Source organism: Tachysurus vachellii, chromosome 17 (assembly GCF_030014155.1).
Source record: "Tachysurus vachellii isolate PV-2020 chromosome 17, HZAU_Pvac_v1, whole genome shotgun sequence".
Classification (NCBI taxonomy): Eukaryota; Metazoa; Chordata; class Actinopteri; order Siluriformes; family Bagridae; genus Tachysurus; species Tachysurus vachellii.
Genome location: NC_083476.1, coordinates 18,360,247 through 18,378,256, shown reverse-complemented (window position 1 = coordinate 18,378,256; position 18,010 = coordinate 18,360,247). Strand labels below are relative to the sequence as shown.

Sequence of the window (18,010 nt, the reverse complement as noted above, 5' to 3'; positions counted from 1 at the left end):
CTATAGAGATGAGTGTTTATTCAGCTACAAGAGCATTAGTGAGACCAGATACCGATGTTCATGATAAGTAGGAGGTCTGGGGTGCAGTCGGCGTTCCAGTTCATCCCAAAGGTGTTCAGTGGTGTCGAGTCAGAATCAGGGCTCTTTTTAGGACAAAGTGAGTTCTTCCACTCTAACTTTAATGTCGTCATGGAGCTTGTTTAGTGCACGGAGGAATTGTCATGCTGGATCAGGTTTGGGCTTCTGTATTCTAGTGAAAGGAAATACTGTACTAACGCTTGACATGTAATGGTCATTTGATGCCAAGAGATGCCTTTTTTTTAGTGTAATCTGCATGGATTAACTCTGCATGGATCATTAAATGACTTAAGTAGACCTTTGTTTGAGCATTTGATTGACATGCGTCTATGCTTTACTTATTTATTGAGTGATTTATTTACTGACTGTGTAGCTGTCGCAATATAATATATTAGACCTATTATATCATAATATAATATATTAGACCTCAATAATAAATAGTAATTTCAGCATATGGACGTTGCAATTTTTCCAAAATTCCCCAGTTAACTAAAAGACTTCATCCAGGCAACAAATATCCAACCTGGTAAATGGTACCTTTTTTTCATATAAAAATTTTTTTTTTTAATTTTTAAAAAGAGAAGAACAGTGAGTTTGCAACCGCTCAACGTGGTTCATTAAAAGACTGTGTCAGATTGCACTTCAAAATGCCTCCCCAGTTTTGGCCATGCCTGTGCTTTCTCCTCTCCAGTCGTCTGTGCACGCCGGCACATTTGGGCAGATCTCAGCAGCTGTGAAATTGTTTCACACCGGAGAGCAGCCCGGCTTTATCACCCACTGAGCAGCACTAAACTGCAGATAAGGACGGGAGAGAGAGTGAGAGAAGGAAAGAGACAGAAAGCAAGAGAGAGAAAAAGAAAGAGAGAAAGAGTGAGCTGGGAGCTTACGAAAAAGACGATACATTCTATCTGTCTCGCGTTAGTTTCGCGTCACGTTACTGCAACAGGACCGATAAGACAGGAAACAGAAGGAGATGAGCTAAAGAACAGGTCGAAAAAGAACAGGTCTGCACCCGTGTCGTCTCCTCGACGTGTCACTCAAACTCACCTTCTCCTCATATATTCACTGAATGTCGTGCCAAATACCAAATAAATGTGCCTGAAGCGGATTCAGATGCTGTTTTCGTTCCTGTGAACAAAGCCGGCTCTGTGTTTAAAGCCGATTTGGCCAGAGCACGACGTCTGAATCTTTACGGCCATCCGATTTACTGCAAATGTACTCAATAAACAGAGCTGGCAAGTGGACATCGACAGCTTGTTTAATTGCGTTCGGTCTGCATGCAATATTCACTTTCCATTCCATTATTGACACATACCTTTATATAAGTACTGACATTTCACTCTAGCTCTCTACTTGTGAGAGTTGGGAAGGAGGGGGAAAAAATCTGGTCAATAGAAATGCTTCGTTTGAACACACACACACACGCACACACACACACACACACACACAAACACACAAACACGTGTAAACAGAGGACTCACTTAAAAGTTTGAAAATAGCCGTGCACCGGAGCACTGCAGTATCTAGGCAACAGGAGAGCAGTGGGAGGGGCTCCAGAGGTGATTTCTAGCTCAGTGTCATAGAGCGTTCTCGAACCCTGATCAGTTCAGTGATGGTGAAAATTAGACACACACATCCGTTAATAATTAACAGATTGTATTAATGCTTTCATATGCAAATGTAAGAAATGTATGCTATTCAGTCTCCTTTATTTCGTATTCTTGTGTGTTGGAAGGAGTTCAGTATTCGCTCACTGCAGCGGGAACAGAGTGAATCCCAGATGGAAATTTTCTATAGTTGTATATTGTACCTTCTTGATGAGATACAGAGTCACAAATCAGGGTTCCAGTCTTCAGATGTATGTAACACAACGCAAGGCTGCATATCTCAGCCTGTATATCTGCCATTTTCAAATACGAAACCAAACCTATTTGGTTGTATTTTAATGTCATTTTAATACGAGTTACAGTTTTATCAGTGATTTAAACGACAAAGCTACTACATCTAATAATCACAGTTTTAAAATAGATCATTTAACTTCATTGTTTAGTATGTTTTCGAGATTACAACAGTGTCTGATGCTGTTTTTCAGAAGTGTGCCGGCATTACAGAATTCCTGATTATGTAACGCGAGACAGCCGTAAATTTGGCAAAGTGTGAATCCGCATCACATTCAGTCATAAGTGTGATCAGCTGACTTAAAACCAAGCTTGCTGAGACAACAGAAGTGCACGGCGCTAATTCCTTCTACTACATCCCATGCTTTCTGATGTACAGACATACTATACAGAACAGGATCTTAGTAAAAACTAATGGAAATCTATTTTCTGTCTGAAATCTGTACTTTAGCCCTACAGCTATCCACAGGCAAAAGTTGCTTCTGAAAAGTCCTCGGATGGGAGTTTTTAAAAATGATCGATGGCAAACCAGTCCAATTTGCACCAAATGTTTCTGAATTGTCTGTATCAAGCAAGTCTGAAAAGATACGATTCCATTTTAATCCATGTTCAAACCTACTTCTATTTTTTTTAGCACTTAAGTCAATCGTAGAATGATGGATGCTTCGTAAAGCTTAAAGGTGCCCTTCCACACAAAACCGCTTTTACTTATATTTTTTGATATGTGTTAGGTCCAACTCCGTCCAGGGTGTATCCTGCCTTGATGCCCGATGACGCCTGAGATAGGCACAGGCTCCCTGTGACCTGAGGTAGTTCGGATAAGCGGTAGAAAATGAGTGAGTGAGTGAGTGAGTGAGTGAGTGAGTGAGTGAGTAAGTGAGTGTTAGGTCCATATGTGTTTGTGTTGTGTCGTGAATTTCAAAACGAACTGCTACCTCCCCGGTCAGTTCTAGCCACAAAAGAAATAAGGAGAGAAATCAGGTCAGTTGGAAAAGCTGGTCAGTGTGACGTAGTAATGATTGAGCTCATTACTATTCATGAGCTCTCCCACTTGAGACCGCGCCCCCAGAATTCGTGTAGCTCAGTGAGTTTCCTATACAGCAAGGATGGCTGAACGTCAACGGGCTTGTGAAGAAGTCATTCTGCCGCAATTCAAGGTGATTGTAAACAAATTTCCTCTAGCCTAGGCTACTTATTGTGCTGGGTGACTGAATAGTCATGCTCTCATATCCTAGCGGTTAGCCAATCGGAGCCAAGCAGCATAGCTCATTTGAATGCTTTCTATACCACACTAGAATGGCTTGAAACAAGGTAACCAAGGCATTTTTTCCACAAAAAAATGTTACAGAGTCCATGGTAAACTTTAGACATTACCATAAAAGCAATGAAATACGTGTGGCAGGACATCTTTAAAATCCAGTTTACATCATATACATACTCACTACACTGATCCTGTTACAGCAAAAAAGAGAAAGAAACCAGAAGACCATGAAGCTGCTAGATTAGATAATTAAACTGTCCATTTCCTACATTTCCATACATTTCCTCCAAACTCATTCAATATTCCTCAACAGAACTGTACACCTTATCACTAAACCTTTCAGTTCGTTCAGAGCAGACACCAAGTGCCTTATCATATTTGCGTCACTCTTTTTTAGATTTAGTTCTGCACCTTATTATAGTAAATTCAACATTTACACCTTAATTTAAGATAGCTCGAGCGAATCGAGGCAGATAAGCCATTCGGCTAATGCAAATTAGCAACCCCTCTACCGTGGAATCTCAGCGTAACTGGGGAGCCATAACTGAAGTCACTACACCAGAGACAGTGGCAGTATTACACTATGCCACGGTCTAACGCCGGCTCTCCGTGCCAAGCCGAACAGCTCCGAACAGCATCATGTTCCTCCTCACTTTCTACATTACACAGTCGTCACTGCAGGTTCCGAAGAACCTCTTTATTATAAATCAGTGTATCCTCTACTGCAGCAATGGGTTTCATTATTCAGAAAAATAAATAAATAAATAAATAAATAAATAAATAAATAAATAAATAAATAAATAAGAAAAACACTCCATCTTCTATCATATTAGGTGATACCTAAAAGCAACACAGTAACACGAGCCAGCTTCAGCGTCTTTAAAGATGATATGCTATACATATATACATCATAACACTACCGCATTAATAAGGTAAAGGCATGAGAGGGCAAATACTGTACAGTATATTTAGTGGTATCTTTACAACCATTTTGTGACTGTTTTTAAGATCTGTGATGAATAATGATGCTAGAGTATCCATCAATATCAAATCAATAGCTATCATTTTATTTAAAAATATGTGCAGTGTAGAGAGCTTTGGACTCTGGAGCAGAATTAACCTCAAAGGCAGCCAACTGGTGGAAGAGACTTTTTGCCATTTCATGCACCGCATCACTGAGAGTCACGACAATGGATAACCGACCCATCGGGGAGGGATACATCACCCATCAGACTTCCTCAATCACCCACGAGGTTGGACTGTTTCATGTTGAGAGAATGGTACTCTTCATCATTTCTTCACCTACCAATGCTATCATCCTGGGATTCCCCTGGCTCCAAGATTATGAACCACAGAACTCCTGGCAAGGTAAAGAACTATTAAAGGTGTCCCCTCACTGCCTAGAGGACGGTCTCTCACTGAATGCCCCCCTGCCCTGTCATGCTACTTCCATCAAGAGCCTGGGTCCCTCTAAAATGCAAATCATTCCCAAACAATATCATGACCTCTTGGTGGTGTTCAGCAAGAAAAGAGCCACAAAACTACCCCCACATCGACCCTGGAACTGTGCGATCGATCTGCTCATGAACACCTCACTACTCAATGGTCGGGTTTTACCCCGTCCAACCTCGAACCCCAGGCAATGGAAGCATACATTGAAGAGGCACTAGTGGCAGGTTTTATTCACCTGTCCAATTTAATAGCAGCTGGATTTTTTTTTTGTTTTGTTTTTCTTATAAAAAGGATGGCAGCTTAATTCTATCACTCTATGCTACCCATATCCCCTGCCATTGGTGCCTTCTGCCCTGGAACATCTACAGGAGGCACATTTCCTTACTAATCTAGACTTCAGGAGCACCGATAACATTATCAGAATACAGGAGAGGAATGAATGAAAAACGGCCTTCCACACCTCCAGGGGGCACAATAAATACTTGATGCCATATGGCCTGACTAACATGTCCACAGTGTTCCAATCATTCGTGAATGAACATTTCCATAACCTACTGGGCAACTGTGTCATTGTCTATATAGATGACGTCCTAATATATTCCAAGACTATGATGGAACATATTGAACAAGATCACACTGTGCTGTTGCGTCTGCTCCAACATCAGTTAGAGGACTATTTTTCTAAAGCCTGTTGATTGGTGCTCCTCAAGGGTCTCCCCAATGCCATTAACACTGCCAAGGTCCTCGTCATAATGTATTCTGTTTTAGCCTCCCCTAGGACATTGTTTCTAATAGAGTAACTCAATTCATCTCTCAGGTACGGAAGGCAATCTGTTAGAATCTGGGGTAAATATCAGTCTTACATCCAGCTATCACCCCCAATCCAGCGGCCAGGTGGAACGCCTCAATACTTGTCAGATCCTATTGCTGTGACGATCAACGTGAGTATGAACATCCTGCAGCACTCCTCTACTGGCATCACTCCATTTCAATGTGTATTAAGCTTTCAGCCACCCTTGTTGACATGGTCAGGGTCCCATCCGACGTGCCCAACATAGACAACTGGTTTCGCAAAGTAGTGTGGAAAAGTGCCCACATTCACCTTCAGAGGGAAATCAGGCACAAATGCCTACAGGTGAATCGACACAAACGACCCCATTCCCACAACCAACCAGGCCAGTTTGTGTGGCACTCTACTTGAAAACTAAAACTCAAGCAGCCCTGCTGAAAATTCAGTCCCATTTAAAATCATTCACCAGATCAACACAATGACTGTCACCTCCAACTCTATTGCATCTCTCCATCCTTCCAGGTCTTGCACCTCAAACCTGCCTGAATAACACACGGTTCTGACAATCCAGATACTGCACCACCCCTTCACTCAAAATTAAGGGATCTTCTACCTATCTGAAAATTTTCCCAGCACAAAAAAACTTATCTATAGAGAAGTTTATGCTTTCCATCATCTCAGTTAACTGACAAACTAAATGCATATTTAAAGACAGGAATAAAAAAAAGCCTTAAACATGAGTGGGAACAGGGACTTGTGTCTCATTTGCATTCCAGAACATTGTACATATGTAACTACAGGATGCACCACAAGTCTCCACTTTTTTAGCAAGTTGTACCTTTATTTAAAAAACATGTTCTTGACTCTCGGATAAGCGGTAGAAGATGAATGAATGAATGAATGAATGAATGTTCTTGACTCTATGTTCTTGACTTTTCTGTGTAAACACATATGGAGCTGTCTCTCCCACTCATGAAGAACTCGTGTTAACACATCTGTGTTATGCATGTAACTGAACATTCATCTCAACCCCCAATCAAAATCAAAGCGGATTTACACAGTTAACAAAATGAAGCCAACTAGTTCAAGGCTCGACAGTTTTCAGTCTTGACCTTGACTCTCTCTCAGTTTCATCTAAACTTGACCTTGACTTGGCCTCAGCTCCCTTAAGACTCAGCTTTGAATCGATCTTGGCTAGTCCCGGTCAAGATGTTAATTCAGAAAAGCGCAAAAGCTTCTTGCTCTTATACTGTACTGTAGCTTACTGATGGATGGAGGATATAATGTATAGAATGTTTCTGAAGGTTTAGATTTCAGACTCAGTAGCATCCAAGAAATGTGTCAGCATCTTGGAAAAGGCATCACTACTGATCTGTCTCTCAACTGGCTGAAAGCGATTGGACGGTGATGTGCAACCTGTGGCTCTGAAAGCACTCTGGGGTGTAGTACTATATAGGTGGCTGTAGAATTGACTTCATCTAGTCTCATATATTTTTAAACTAGCAACAAATCCTGTTTTTATTACCTGCCTGCACCTCATTATCAGCTTCTTCTCTTCCTCACAGCATGACAAAATGGCACAGTCATAATCCAACTTGTCTTTACTAGCTTATATGTATTTATTTAAGTCAATTTGATTTGTTTAGAATTTCAGTAATGTATATTAAAGATGAGTCATAATAGTGTAAATATTCAACCCTTGGAAGCTGGAAAGACATAAATTTGGACTTTGCTTACACCACTAAAAAAGTACTATTTTGGCTTTGCCAATTACCCAAGAGTGGATCAGTAGGCAGTAATGTAAGTGCAATTTTGGACCGGACCATCTGATGTTGGCTGTCGCATACCTTGTTGAGCTTCTCGACCAAAATGCAGTACAGATGGAGCCATGAAAATAGCGACTGGGCAAGAACAAGAAAACATGGCAAACATCCTACAAAACTAAATTAAAAATACAGCAGTGTTCTAGCACAAAGCTGCATAATAAAAAAGCCCAAAGCTATTCTACTTAATTCTCACTCAATTAGATGTTGACCTTATTGGAAATTATTTACCTGAATCTGAACTATACATGTAGACGAATTTGGTCCACTTGTAGTGATCCACAAGGCCAATCAGAGCATCTTGGAGCTGGGGCCGGAGCTGGATTACAAACTGATTGTTGGTGTCGATTGGGAAGCTGGGTGTGACGAAGCAGACGTGCAGAGCCCCACAGAACGACATCAACATGTTCATGGTCTTCTTGTCGTACAGACCGATGATGGCGTAGACTCCTTTAGAGAACTGGGAACAAACTGTGAGGGGAAAAAACAAGAAGTTTACATTGGGTAGAAGTAGGTGTGATAGTTCTGTAGTTGATCTGGAGCTAAGGCAGGCCAAATATTTCAGATTTTTTACCAATCCTATATTTAGATTTATTCAAAACCCATGCTTTGGTAAGAATCATTACACATTGTAGTATCCGTTTTTATTCCCAAGTCACCGTAAATAACAACGGTTATCCAAATTTATCCAAACATTGACCCCTGCTAATACTTATAATGCTGAAAATGTCCATCATGGTGTTTGTTGTTTTTATATCATGCTACCTAAGTCCATTGTGAAGTTTACATACCGATATTATATTATTGTGCTGTCTAACCAAATGAATATGCATGTCTAATGAATATGCATACTCTGAAGTAGTGATGGAATCTAATACAACAGGCAGTTATTTTTTATCAGTTCGTTCGTTTCTTGGAAAATTAAGATTACATTTGTTTGGTTTAATTACTTCTTTTCAACAGAGGCGAAAAAAATGTCTTGCAGCTGTATTGCGGTGCCCAATATTTTGCTGGATTTTTTGTCACGTCCCACGTCCCACAGTGGTGGTTAATGGCTCAGATGAAAGAAGACACTCAGTGAATTAAGAATTTTCAAATTAATTCTGTTTTTTACCTAGCATACTGTATTAGAGGGGAAAAAAATCATAGAATAGTTCCAAAAAACAAAAATGGTTCCACTTCTTTCAACACAATTTTTGTTTTTTTTTAATTTCAAAGTAAATGCTGATATCAAGGTGGGGCACGGTGGCTTAGTGGTTAGAACGTTCGCCTCACACCTCCAGGGCTGGGGGTTCGATTCCCGCCTCCGCCTTGTGTGTGTGGAGTTTGCATGTTCTCCCCGTGCCTCGGGGGTTTACTCCGGGTACTCCGGTTTCCTCCCCCGGTTCCAAAGACATGCATGGTAGGTTGATTGGCATCTCTGGAAAATTGTCTATAGTGTGTGATTGCGTGAGTGAATGAGAGTGTGTGTGTGTGTGCCCTGCGATGGGTTGGCACTCCTTCCAGGGTGTATCCTGCCTTGATGCCCAATGACGCCTGAGATAGGCACAGGCTCCCTGTGACCTGTGGTAGTTCGGATAAGCGGTAGAAGATGAATGAATGAATGGTGATATCAAACCCATTTCTGCTCTCTGAGGTGCCCCAGGTGTTTGATCATAAGCAGCTCAAATTTATCTTCAACCACTAAAATTCTGTGTAAGGTTATCAACAGAGGGAAAAACACACATCTAAAACACACTGAAAGTCAACAGAGTCCTGGATCAAAGATGCAGCCATAAATCATTCATTAGTTTGTTGATTGAAAATATCTGATAAGTCAATTTCCAGCATCAGTGTACTGGATAAAAGGGTTAAACACAAAGCACTTTATAAAAAAATAATAATAAAATAACCCAGTGGATACAAGTCCAAGTGCTTTAATGAACCGTGATGGCTCCTGGACCAGCTTTACCCAAAGGTTTATAATCAGTGCACTGACACACGATTTCTGCTAAACCTTCATAGTAATTAAAACATAATCATATGTAATGATGATAATATAATAATATATTATCATTATGAATCAGAAGGTGTCGATGCATTTTCATTAACATCACAGTTCAGGCATTAGTTCTGACTGCAAGGTTTATATTAATGCACTTGTTCTAATATGGTGTTGTTTCTATAGTAACAGCCCAAAAACACAGGGACTTACATGGTGAAAACTCCATATAATCTACAACTAATAATAAAGGGATGTAGAAAACGTGTTGCTGTTTAACAAAGAAAAACGTACAGTGGTTGATGTGGGAATGTTTTTTTTTTCTTACGAGACATTTATTTAACATTTATGAACGATGCCATCACTTTGTAATAAAGTGCTTTGAAAAGTTTCCTAACACGCAGCACATGAAGCTCTTCAGGATAAAGAAATCTGCTTTCTGGGTTCTCTGGGAAATGACAAACTGTATATTTTAAATGCTAATAAGAGTATTGCTATAACAGGGACATGATTGTCTCATGGACTTTCCACAACATTGTATGTAACTATGAAATGTACCACAACTAACCATTTACAGGAGAAATTAACACTTTTTAGCAAATCTTAGCAAATCTTCTGTGTGTGTCACATCATTTCGTAATAAAATAAAACGCCTTTTCACTGGCAAACTGCTGTGATAGAAATGAAATAATACACTCCAGTTCGTAATGTTTCCATCTTCGGGCTCCATAAGCTGCATTGTTCAAATGTTTATAGCAACCTAAAATTTTAAGCTATTTTTTTCTCACAAACTGATGTTTTAATCTTGATCATTAAAAGTCATGTGATGTGTCTGATGTGTTGATGTGTGTTGAAAACTTTTGAAGAGAGAATTTCAATAGTTTTTAATCATAGTTCTAGACAGAGATTTTACGCAACAAGTTGTTTTAAGAAAATCTACTTGCATTATTCCATTCATTTTTCCAGTACAGGATTTCTAATCTCGCATAAAGCAAAGACATGACAAAGACATGATGTCTTGGTCTAAGTAATTTTTCAAAATTGAAAGCTTCTTTCTCATTTTTCACAAAATTGCAAAATTGTAATTTTGTAAATTTGTTACATACACAATCATATGCAGTATGAAATGCTTTTTATGACTGTCTGTGTTATTAATATAGGCAACAAAAAAGGTTAAAAATAGAATTTAATAATAAAAGGAAAAGAAAATTAAATAAAAATAAATAAATAAAAATAGAACTAAAATAGAATTAGCTATAAAATATAAATAAAAAATATCTATATATAAAAAAAATCTATAAATACAAATAAATAAATAAATAAATAAATAAATAAAAATTATTATTTTTAAGAACAAATAAATAAGACAAAATACGGAAAATATGGTACACGTATACAATGACTGTTGATATGAATAAAGTACTGCTGTTTATAAATAATGTGCATATTTATATTGCTCTATATTTGCAGTGTGTTGTGCATACAGTAAATAAATATGCTGTTTACTCCAAACCCATTCAATCCCTCATATCCTTGATCACACCGTATCAGTACACAGACCCTGACCTCGTCTTAGTATTTGTTTTAACTTCTCAAGTATGTAGGCATCGTGCAGTCCATCATTCTTGCCTTCACAACCTTCACACATACAAAGTTTGAATTCTTATCTCCAGGCGAGCTTACTTTCAAACATCACCGGTACATCCCAAGCTCCTTTGGGACGACTGGCTCTGCAAGCAACAAACCTCTACTCTTTCACTCACCTCCCGCTCTGTGTATTCGTATATCATTGTCCATACATATCATCAACTTTTTTACGTAACTGATTGCACGGATTAACAAATGTCCCATCATTACAGTACTTTGAGATTGATATCTCGACGCTAAAGATAAAACACTACAACACTGCATGGCTGCACAAAGCCATTACTTCTATCATTTGAAGAGATAACAGTACATTTCCAAGTGCATGTACTGAGGATGGGGTGTGTGTGTGTGTATATATATATATATATATATATATATATATATATACATATATATATATATGTATATATATGTATATATATATATATATACATATATATATATATATATATATATATATATATATATATATATATATATATATATATATATATTAGCTTCCCACTTCTAGATAAAAAAACATGGGTTAGAAAGACTTTCTAAGGCAGTGGTGCTTGGTAAGGTTTGCGAGGTGTGATTTTGGCAGTGTTGTGCGCATATGGGGTCCAGAGTGCAGTGGAGTGAGAGAGGAGAGAAACAGCTTGCTTTTCAGCCTCAGGCATTCTCACCGATGCTGAGATGTTTGCGACAGACTGCTCCAGAGGAGAGCAAGCCTTTTTGATCTTCAGGCTCCCTTGTGGAGATTTTAGGACAGGGCTGTATGAATTTGCTCTGGCAACCTCGCCTCTGTATCCGCTGTCTCTTTCTTTTTTGTGAATTTTTTTTTTAGTCATAGCTAATTCCCACCTGCTAAATCTCAGCTACTACATGACAACTACCAACCTTGGGAAATCTGTTTCCTGAGAGACACATCAAGTCAGCCATTGTATCTTTTCATACTGTTGCTTATGCCGCATCACCTCAGAACAGCAGTTCTCCTATTCTCTATAGAGTTCTGCCCAAATCTTATGATTTCTTCACTGATTGTTTTATAATGTCTCATACACAGGGATGGATGGATCATACAATGGACTCAATACACAGTCCATTCATAATAAACATTCACAACATACAGCATACAGCTGCTGAAGAGGAAAGCTTTATAATATCACATCATCTCAGGGTGTTTGTCCTTGACATTGTCCAGTTCCTCTCAACGTTTCTTCCTCCTTTCTTCTCAGGGGGTTTTCTTGACACTGTCACTGATGATTCTGGTTGCTCTCAACGTTACTTCCTTATTTCATCTTATGGTGTTTGTCCTTGACACTGTCCGGTTCTGCTCAACGTTTCTTCCTCATTTCATCTCAGTGTGTTTTTACTTGACACTGCCACTGATGAGTCCGGTTCCTCTCAATGTTTCTTCCTCATATTGTCTCAGGGAATTGTTCCTCCTCACCGGTGCCTCTGACTTGCTCATTAGAGAAAATATAAATTCAAATATTTAACTTTTTATGGTATTTTTTTCTGTAAAGCTGCTTGTGACAACGTCCAAAACACGCTATACAAGAAACATTGAAGTAAACTGAATTGAACTGATCTTTCACTTCTGGCTTGGTCATTTGGATCTAAATCTACACCCAGATTTTGGTAAAGCATTAGGTGACAATGTCTATCGCTCTACAAATAAATCTGAATTGAATTTAACAGAACACAAGTGGTTAGAGCTCAAGATTGACTCATTTTCATCTTTCTCAACATGAGAGACACGACAGGATGTGCATCCGCAGGACAATAATCAACACCTAGTATGTGTTGATTATTGTCCTGCGGATGCACATCCTGTCGTGTATTATACCTTATGTAACAGTTTAGTGATGTCTTTGAACACGTGAAGACGCAGACATTTTTGACGACAGACCCAGACGTCATTGGTGTCATCGGTAATGAATGGCGAAAGAAATAAGAAAGATTTGTTTAATATCGTCTACTGTTGCGTTTTATAAGGATATGAGAATGAACAGAATGTACTTCATTACCCCCATTGAATGAACTGTCCTGTAACTAGTTACTCAGTAAAATGCTTGTTTGTGTGTGTCTGTGTGTGCATGTGTGTGTGTGTGTGTGTGAAAATATATATCTAACAAAATAGCTGCATTAGCCTACCGACTTTCTACATTTTTGAAAAGTCCAAGAACTGTTAGTGCTCATGCAAAATGTGCTAATTAACATAAAACGTCTGTAGAAATCGAGACAGGCACGAGCATTTTTAGTAAAACGGTAGCCGGCCTTTATAATGTAGAGGTCTAGTTAGATTTTATTCATATTTATGAAGTAGAGAAGCATGCGTAAGATTAAAAAAAAAACATAAGTATAGCAAAGTTTAGGAGTCAGTAGCAGTGCTTTCAAGTGTCACGCATTTGGGTCTTTTATCACGCTCTCCCGCCACACATCGTATTTCTCACACAGAAAAACCTGTTGACTATTTATCATATCGTTGCTGTCAGGCGGACACCTCGTATCTCCAAAACCGTTATTTTTCAGGAAATTAAAAAACCGCCGTACCTTATCTGCAGTGCACAGGGTTTAGTCCGCGTTGCAGTGGATTGTCTTGCGCTAAATTCCTGTCCTCAGACAAGCACCAGAACTAGCGGGGGTCAAGATTTTTTTTTTCTTTGAGCCCAGTGTTTTGAAGACATTTACCTCAGAAGACGTGTTGATTCGTTGCGACTCTTCTTGAGGAGAAATATGCCGCGAAGCTCTCCCACGGAGTGAGGAAGAGGTGGACAGTTGAAGTGACCAATGGAGTTATGAGATTTGCGCTCAAGCTATTTTCAAGACTTTAGATTGGTATAATAATAACTTGTAAAAATAACAGACCAATAACTGACCAATAGTATTGATATGTGAAAAAATATGAAATTGACAAAATTTGGACATACGAGGTTTCCGCCCGAGAGCGATGATATATTTAATATGCCGCAGCGCCCAAAATGTATCAGTCCGCACCGCTGTCTCTATGGAACCGGGCAGGAATCAAGCGTGTCTCCCCTGGAGTTCTTAGTCGAGCCTGACACTTATCAGCCAATCAAAAAAAGAGGCTACACAATAGCCAATCAGAATACAGCACTATTGTATCTGGGTAAGATTTAACGCAACAACCAGTGAAAAAAATATATATATATTCATTTGAGAGGATATTTTCCATGGTCGGTTTGAACAAAACCTCAACACAAAACTGCTTGTCTCTGGACGGGGCATTGTCCTCAATCATGACCCTAAAAATGTCTGGGCTTGTGCTGAACTGTTTTATATGGGAGCAACATTACAAATGATCAAGGAGTCCAAAAAGGCAACAAACACTTACAATAAACAACACCAGTCATAATCTCATAATCTCTCTCTCTCTCTCAAACACACACACACACACACACAAATTAATAGATGGAAATTAAACAAATAATTAAATAGGTCTTAAATGCCTGTCTTAAAAACTTGAGAGCCCTGCAGTAGCGTTTAAGCTACTTTATTCACAATAGCTACAAATTCAAATTAGTATATAGATTGTTTATATTTTCTTTATAGATTGTTTGTACAGACTATTTTATATAAAAAAAAAAAAATTAAATTTTTGTATTCTTCCTTTTGCACAGATTTTTATTCAAATTTGTGTTATCACAGCTATTTATTTCCATTTTGGGGTCTGCATTTTACACGCTATCAGCTTCAGCCCTTCATCAACAGCACTTAAAAATCATATCAGTTGACCACTAAAATGGATTTAAACAAAAGATCCAATCTTTTGTCTGTGTAGTCAGATTTTGTGTCGCAGTGACATGAAATCACTCATCATGATTAGATGGTCTGTAGAAACAAAACAATGCAGACACAATAAAATTTAAATATGCTACTTTGACAATAAATCATTCAGAAGCATATTAAACAAGGCGTCTGTCTATTAAAATACCACAAATGGATTAGGTGTTAATTCGAAATTGTTTGCCCCAAGTGAGCATCAGATTAACGTTATTCTCGTAGAGCAGACAAGAGTCTTCTGTTTTTGCTGATATGGACTGCACTGTGAAACACATTTAGGAAAGCAGAATCCATTCATCCTTCCATTTTCTATAGTGCTTATCCTACACAGGAACCCTGGAGTCAATCCCAGGGGACTTGGGAAAGAAGATGGGGGACTATGGGCAATTTAGAGATGCTAATCAGTATGTCTTTGGACTGGGGAAGAAACCTTGAAGCAGGGAGAGAACGCCACACACACACACACACACACACACACACACACACACACACACACAGGGTGGGGGCAGGAATCAATCCCTTAAGGTAAGATAGATTGTATTTACATTATTTTGTAGACTTAAAATTTATCTCCTTTTCTACAATTGAGGGTTAAGGGCCTAGCTCAGAGGGTCAGCGTGATGGACCTGGGATTCAAACTCACAACCTCCCGAGGAATAGTCCAGCACCTTAACCACCAAGCTACAGTACCAGTGATTTGTTGGGAACTGCTAAGCCCCGAGAGACAAAAATCAAAATCAACAAAACACTGATAAACTATTTAAATAAAGGAGCAGTTTGTAATTATCTGCGTCCCGTTGCTGCCTGCAAGGCGAATTACAATCTCAGTGAAAACACTGTCAAGTCTTTCCTTTTGCTTTGTATGCCTTTGGTTACAATGATCTCTGCCTAGCGCATAGCATATGTAGGGACTGAAACTGAGCATCTTTGTTTAAACTGGCTTGAAAAGTATAACACAGAAGCACAAGAAAATATGATACAAAACTCATTTGAGTACAGTCGTAGTACTGTAATGTACTAATGCAAATCACAGTTAGGTATCTGTAGAAAAAACTTTTACATCCTAATCAATATACAGTTTGCATAGCGTCGTCCCATCTAGGCTACTTTTGTGGGAATCACAGATTTACCACAGCTACTCAAGTTCCTTGTGAGTGGGAAGTTGAACTCATCGTATGTTCAAACTAGCAAGCTTCCAAAACAAACTAGCTATAATCATTTGTTTGATTTAAATGCATACGCTTCAACTTAGCTTTCTTGGAAGATTAGCAAAGCGAGCTAAGTGTACGATCTACAGTGATCCTAGAAAATACTGAAAATTCACAGCAGATACTGAAAGCAAAGGTTCACTTTTTTTCACAGATATGTACAGATATGTAATAATGGATCGTTTTGGGCCATATTTATGTAGAAATCTAAAAAATTCTCTATAAACTGTTAATGAGAGGTCAAATACGACACGGTACAATTGTAGGAAGATCCGCACCATAGAAAATAAAATCTAGGTTTAATATTTACTTGTCATGACTGCTTACTGCATGCTACTTAGGGAAACATAGGGAAAGACTTCAGATCACTGTGCTCCTGCTCGGATGCAAACGTACCACATCATAGCTAATCAACGAGAACATTTGCAAAACTCTTTTATAATAAATCCTCTTTCTGTAATTACATCCAATTCCCACACAGCATTATTGTGTACGCTAGCCCAGCTTGCTGCGAGCTAAAGCATCTCGCTCATCTTGTGCTATTAGTGAAGGACAGAGGTCATTCAGGCCCTCAGAGAAGCACATCACAGGAAGAAAAATATCAAGGCAAATCCCCAGCTGCTTTTATCATCCCCTGGGGTGAATTTCCTAGTGACCAAGCACATCAGGCTCATGAAATTTCTGTCCTACACAATCAACAATGACACTCTTCTAGCCAGACTATACTGTACAAACTAAAGACAGTCAATGCCTCAGTGCCTGACAGGGAGATTATTTAAAACCCTGGAAGGGCAGGAAGTCCTTGCCAAAGGACTGTACAGTTGATCCAAGACCTGAGATATGTCATCTTGAGCTGAGGACAGAAATCAGCCTTAACTTATATTCTTACGTAAGGACACATTTTCTTATCTGGTAGGTTTGCACAGGTAGCATCTCCTCCATCCCCCTCTGAAGAGCCATGTAATCCACACAGAGGATACACAAAGGTCTTTTTGTTTTGAAGCTTGGTTTGATGAAAGCTGACTCAATGAGTCTCTTTGGAGCCTGGCTGATTGACATGCTGCAGACATTTGGCCTGGCTGCCTGTCAGGGTGATAAAAAAGGCTGATATTCGTAAGAACAAGCGCCTTAGAGGGCTTGATCACGTGGTCATCGAGTGGACTCTCACAAAGCCTTACGCCAATGTGTGCACTGCTCACGATCCAACAACTTCATATTCGCAGTAATGCTAAAATCGTATGATAACTTATGTGCTTTTTAAAATCGACTTATTGGATATTCACAATCAGTGTAAACAAAGGAATTTTTCTGGCCACAAGTCTGATCTAAAATAAGTCAGGTCTCCATTGGCTGTCAGTGTGTTTTAGATGTGTTTTTCCCTCTGTTGAGAACCTTACACAGAAGTTTAGTGGTTGAAGATAAACACCTCCAATTTTTTTTTATGCTGCGTTTTACATTCATTCATTCATTTTCTACCGCTTATCCGAACTACCTCGGGTCACGGGGAGCCTGTGCCTATCTCAGGCGTCATCGGGCATCAAGGCAGGATACACCCTGGACGGAGTGCCAACCCATCGCAGGGCACACACACACTCTCATTCACTCACGCAATCACACACTAGGGACAATTTTCCAGAGATGCCAATCAACCTACCATGCATGTCTTTGGACCGGGGGAGGAAACCGGAGTACCCGGAGGAAACCCCCAAGGCACGGGGAGAACATGCAAACTCCACACACACAAGGTGGAGGCAGGAATCGAACCCCAACCCTGGAGGTGTGAGGCGAACGTGCTAACCACTAAGCCACCGTGCCCCCTGTGTTTTACATTTGCTTTGAAAATACTTTTTGTATTATTTGGAAAAAAATTTTTAAATACATGGAAAAAACAGAAATTCTTATGAATGGCTCTTAAAATCCTGAGTGTTTACTTTCGAGTTAGTGTTAATAGTGAGACATGACAAAGACATTTAATGCTGAACAAAGACACAAACAATCAGGTTTCAGATCTTGTAAACAAAAAAAGACAATAAAACAAGCTAATATACAAATACAAAGAATTTCCATGCTAATTGCTGCT

The 18,010-nt window shown here is 39.2% G+C and overlaps 1 protein-coding gene across 3 annotated transcripts in view; it reads right to left on the bottom strand.

The window, feature by feature from the left end:
- Positions 1–18,010, bottom strand: part of gria1b (glutamate receptor, ionotropic, AMPA 1b) — a 78,374-nt gene that overhangs the window by 51,637 nt on the left and 8,727 nt on the right. For all 3 annotated transcript variants that reach the window (XM_060890961.1, XM_060890962.1, XM_060890963.1), the window contains exon 3: positions 7,534–7,773. In XM_060890961.1, coding sequence (XP_060746944.1) covers positions 7,534–7,773 — 240 coding nt within the window. The remainder of the gene's footprint in view (positions 1–7,533; positions 7,774–18,010) is intronic.